The 5,063-nt window shown below is 31.6% G+C and overlaps 1 protein-coding gene and 1 non-coding gene across 3 annotated transcripts; both read left to right on the top strand.

The window, feature by feature from the left end:
- Nucleotides 1–2,054: 2,054 nt before the first annotated feature.
- Nucleotides 2,055–3,169, top strand: LOC108863423 (DNA-directed RNA polymerases II, IV and V subunit 12). Of its 2 annotated transcripts, none has more exons than XM_018637845.2 (4): nucleotides 2,055–2,157; nucleotides 2,249–2,304; nucleotides 2,593–2,685; nucleotides 2,920–3,169. In XM_018637845.2, exons 2-4 carry the CDS (start codon nucleotides 2,265–2,267, stop codon nucleotides 2,940–2,942), a joined length of 156 nt encoding a protein of 51 aa, XP_018493347.1. In that variant the 5' UTR covers nucleotides 2,055–2,157; nucleotides 2,249–2,264; the 3' UTR covers nucleotides 2,943–3,169. The 2 variants fall into 2 exon arrangements, with proteins under 2 accessions (XP_018493347.1, XP_018493348.1); XM_018637846.2 differs by having other exon boundaries at nucleotides 2,108–2,157; nucleotides 2,228–2,304.
- LOC130495377 (small nucleolar RNA U19) lies at nucleotides 2,376–2,499 on the top strand. Its single transcript, XR_008934648.1, has one exon. It is a non-coding gene; the product is annotated as a small nucleolar RNA U19 (small nucleolar RNA).
- Nucleotides 3,170–5,063: the final 1,894 nt, after the last annotated feature.

Here is a 5,063-nt window from a genome sequence, read left to right as displayed (position 1 = left end):
AATATTGAAGATCGTTATAGATGATGTTCGTGATGATGATTATTTTGGTAATATATTCTATATAGTGATGACGAATAAAAAATGATGTGACTATAATTTCTGTGTTACTTATGCATGCCAGTTTTCTGTGAGGCGTTGTTTTTATAAAAAATCAGTTGTGTTTTGTGTTGTTTTGTCAATTTTATTTCAAAGCATAATAAGATTAGTATCAGTGATACAAACTGCATATGTTGTATGCCTAGTTTTCTGGACGTCACGTTTTTTTCTTAGTTATTCTCTTTGGAGATGCGATGCATATTGTCATAATTAAACTCATTAGTAATCTGACTAAAATATTTTAATCGGTGACATCCTATGCTTAACCCCCACAATTTTGGGGTCAGTCCAATGTTCATTATAATCAAAACATAACAAGAAGCTCCTAACATCACATTGGTACCCACCAAAAAAGCTTATAATTATATTATAAAACAAAACATATCATATGGGAATCAGATAGATAGATACATTGAACTTCACTATTTTTTTCTTCAATGATTATGAACATTTCTCAAACATTATAAAAACAAAAATTCTCAGCAGCCATTGCTTCTGTGGAAATCAATACACTTGTTTCCTGTTATTTGTAGTGTCGCATGGTGGCCCATTATATTGAGTTCGACAAAATCGAAAGCTAGAGATATTTTCACATCTTATTATATATATTATTCTACAAAATATCTGCTTCACCAAAACAAAAAAAATTATACATTCAACAAAATATTTAATTCATCAGTATACTTGTACAATTTTGTTTTAATCGAACTTTAGCATTTGTGTTTTCAGTTTTCACTTAAATATGACTTTTGATAAACTAAAAAAGTCGAGCTTGAGTTCGACAAAATCGAAAGCTAGAGATATTTTCACATCTTATTATATATATTATTCTTGATCAAAAAAAAAATTATATATATTATTCAACAAAATATCTGCTTCACCTAAACAAAAAAAATTATACATTCAGCAAAATATTTAATTCATCAGTATACTTATACAACTTTTTTTTAATCGAACTTTAGCATTTGTGTTTTCAGTTTTCACTTAGATATGACTTTTGATAAACTAAAAAAGTCGAGCTTGCTCTGCTACTGACTTAAACCCAAAGTAATAATCGAATAACAAAATAAGTTCTAGACGTAGTTATAAAATAATACTGAATCAAAGTATTATTGACCAAAGTTAAATTATATTCAGATCCAAAATAGATCTTATACAAAGATAAAGAGAATTTGCATCTCCTACCTAAACAATATTCCATAATTAGTAATATACACATTCACCCTTAGATATTAGAGTATTTGACCTCCTCTATTTATACTGTTTTAGGTATTTTTCTAATTTTCATATTGTTTCAGGTTTTTGGTCTAATTAACCGGAGATAAAGTATACTAGACCCAAAATATTTATTAACAGAACCTGATCTAAACATAGATAAACTCCGGTGGATATAGGTGGATATAGGTGGCTGCACCAGAAAACCTGGGCAATCTAAGAAAAAATATACAAATTTGAACGAATATCCAAAATGATGCCTAATTTAAGGGCTGGAGCAAGTTCTTATCACCAAATAAAACACTTCGTCATGTTTCATCTTATCTTTTCTTCCTTTCAAGTTTCTTTCTTATATTTGATCATGTGATTCTGTATTATATTTGGTTAATTTTGCTTTTGAATTTGGCGATGTATACTTATGGATTTTAAAAACTGCATTATATTTTTTATACTCTTTATCTAATTACAAATCGACCAGTCTCATTAATCACACTATCCTAAATATAAGTGAAAAAAGATAAAGAAGATAAACATGCAAAAATTATGTTAAAGCACTAGATCTACTACACCGGATATGAATCATGTACACACACAAAAAAAGGAGATGTATAAATATTTGGAAGACATAAAGTTCAGTTGATACTGCACATGGCTAGTATTGTGATGCCTTGAATGGGCTTTAATTAGAAGCCCATATAATAATTATTTGCGTTAGTAAGCCCACAGCTGATGGGTCGGTCAACGATCAAAGCAGCAGACACGCCATGATATACATCTCTCTCCCTTCACTTATTACTCGCCTCTTAGCTCGTGTTTGTAGTTCAGCCTAAACCCTAGCTTTGTTCGGTAAGTATGCAATCAACCCTTTTTTCTGTCTACGTTCAGACACGCAAAAGATTCAATGACTCAAGTTCAGTTTATGTGTTGAATTAATCAGACTCGAGTCGATAGCAATGGATCAACAGCCCGAACCAGTTACTTACGTCTGCGGCGGTAAGCTCAGACCCCATCTTCTTCTTCATCTCTGTAAAAGATGCCTCTTTTGAGAACCCTAAAGATTTCATAATTGGTTTAGTTAGGAGGCATAGATCAATCTGGTATTTTCAATATTGTTTTGATCTTAATGTCATTTGAGGAGGAGCTCTGCTTTCCTGTTTTTCTGCTTCTCCCAAACAGCCTCATACATTATACAATCAAACCAATATGAAGATATCTCTGATAGATTGCCCTTTTATCTTTACTTTGCTAAGCTTCTTTTTTTGTATGGTTTTGGTTTTGAAGACTGTGGACAGGAGAACACTTTGAAGTCTGGGGATGTGATCCAATGCAGAGAGTGTGGCTACCGTATTCTCTACAAGAAGCGTACCCGTAGAGGTGAACGTTGTTAATATAAAATACTAATCCTTATTCCTCCTCTGGTTTTAGGTTTCCTTGACGACTCTCTTTTTGGTCTTGTTCTTATTGAGTCTTATCACACTGATATGACATGATTTTTGATTAGGTTCGGGTAAATAAGTTTGGGTATAGTCTACTCCTTTTTTTTTGTTTGTTTGCAGTGCTAATCTATCAACTTTCTGACTACTTATGTCGTTGTTGATTCTCTTGCAGTTGTTCAATACGAAGCTCGCTGAGAACCACAATCCCAAAAGATGATTGCAAGTCTGTTAAGATGACTCTTTCCTGCCTATGTTTCTAATATAACCTTGACTAGAAAGTCTGTCGTTATTTTTGCTAAGTGGCTTGTTTTGGTGTGGTTTGATTACAACTGAGCGTGCCTTTGTAATAATCTCTTTGCCTTTTTGGTAAAAAAGAAATGTTAGGCTAACGGATTCACATTAGTAGAATCCATTATTGGCTATATCTCTTGATGGAAAATCACACATGCGTTTTCAACAAGCAATATACTGTATATATCTCATTCTTTAGCTTTCTTCCTGCCTTTGTTTCATTGTGCTCTTTGCCGTAAACCCAGCTTCTGCTGGCTGAAAAGGCAGTTTCAGAATCATACATTATCACTGTCATTTAGGCCTGCACATATTTATCAGGAACTAAAAACTAAGTTAGGTTCGGGTTTAGATCTTCTCGAACGAGCAGATCTTCTGATCTTGTATCTCTAAAACAAAAAAACTGATACCACAAATCCGCACTGAGATTCGAATTGGTATCTGAATTTCTAAATTATAGTTCATATACTTATAAATTTTAAAAATATTTTATTTTTAAAATAATTAAGTAGTTTAAAAAATATTATGTCTATATCTAAAATATCTGAAAAGCTGAAATATCTAAAATTTCGAAAATATTTTACCTGAAATATTCTAATTTTTTATTTAAAAATCTGAAATTGATATTTAATCTAAAAATCATTTTTTATACTTTTCAACCAAAATTAAACGGAAGAATTGAAACCGAACGGGATCCAAAATTACTATGGATATTAACATGTTTCTAATTTTATTATCTGAACCGAACCAAAACCAAAACCAAAATAATTGAATCGAAACCAAACTAAGTTTACTAAATATCTGAATAGATTCTAAATCTCTAAAACCAAAGAATCGAGCTTAAACAACTCGAATGTCCATGGCTAGTGCATTGCTCCAAATTTGCTGAATTCTCTATAGGAAGAGATCCAAGAGAGTGACATGAAGTGAAACCACCACATTAGTGTTCTAGTAAATATATTATATCAAACAAATGCCAAAGTGAATCACATTTGTTAAGACTTTTTTTCAGTTTTGCATTAACCAACATAACCGAAAACTAATTTTATTTTGGTAACAAAATCTCAAACTGGATAAATGCAAGAGAAGGGGAAGTAAACATATTAACTTTCACTAAATACGCAATCCAAAGATGATGATATGATGATGCTAATATCTAGATAGATATCTGGAGTCTGACATCGAAAAGAAGAGAATGAAACAGAGCCAAAGTCAACTTGCCAATGACCACTATCAGTTTTAGATTTGTTGGTAAATTCGGCAAGTCATCTTTGGCTCAATATCATTCTCTATTTTTCCATGCAAGACTCTGATACAAAGAGAAACGCTCATCATCGTCGTCATTTTCTCTCTACCTCTTTTCCTTAGACTGTGTGATCTTGTCATGGTAATGCTCTGACTCATGATGAAGGTATTTATAGACATATATGCAGTGAGGATTGTGTGAATAATTTCATGTTTAGTAGTTATTCCTTTTAGAACATTTACAGACACATGGTTGACTTTTAGTGCATGCACAAAAAAGGAAGAAGGCCCTTTGACAACAACCGTATATGATTTTAAGCAAAAACAAAAAAACAACCGTATATTGAAGAATATAACTTTTTTTTGATCAAGAAGAATATAACTATTTAAGAAGATCGGTTGACCCTATTATCAAATTCTTATTCCATTTTTGTATGAATAAATTAATATTTGTACCTTCATTAGTCACACTACAAATTCTAAAGGCATCAAAATCAACGTATCGTACCTATCTGAGGATTGGACATTTCGACTTGTAGTCTTGTGGTTGATCGACAAAAAAGAAGTCATCGATCCTCCAACAAAAATTTAAAGTTCCACTTATCATACTTATATTTAACAAAATGGAACATATAGAAATTTCGATATTGTCCTTTCAGTTGAGAATATATTATATGGAGACTCATTGTGCGGTCAAAAAAGCACATTACTAGTGTACTTATACATGTTTTTTTGTTAAATTATTAATATCACTAAACTACTATGTTATATTGGGATGTCTTA

Source organism: Raphanus sativus, chromosome 5 (genome assembly GCF_000801105.2).
Source record: "Raphanus sativus cultivar WK10039 chromosome 5, ASM80110v3, whole genome shotgun sequence".
NCBI lineage: Eukaryota > Viridiplantae > Streptophyta > Magnoliopsida > Brassicales > Brassicaceae > Raphanus > Raphanus sativus.
Note: the sequence above shows the minus strand (reverse complement) of the source record. Positions and strands in the feature narration are given on the sequence as shown.

Bases quoted from the DNA above. Each gene is read 5' to 3' on its own strand.
- LOC108863423 (XM_018637845.2), top strand. From the start codon at position 2,265: ATGGATCAACAGCCCGAACCAGTTACTTACGTCTGCGGCG. The intron at 2,305-2,592 runs GTAAGCTCAGAC...TTGGTTTTGAAG, and splicing joins AGTTACTTACGTCTGCGGCG to ACTGTGGACAGGAGAACACT. The intron at 2,686-2,919 runs GTGAACGTTGTT...ATTCTCTTGCAG, and splicing joins CAAGAAGCGTACCCGTAGAG to TTGTTCAATACGAAGCTCGC.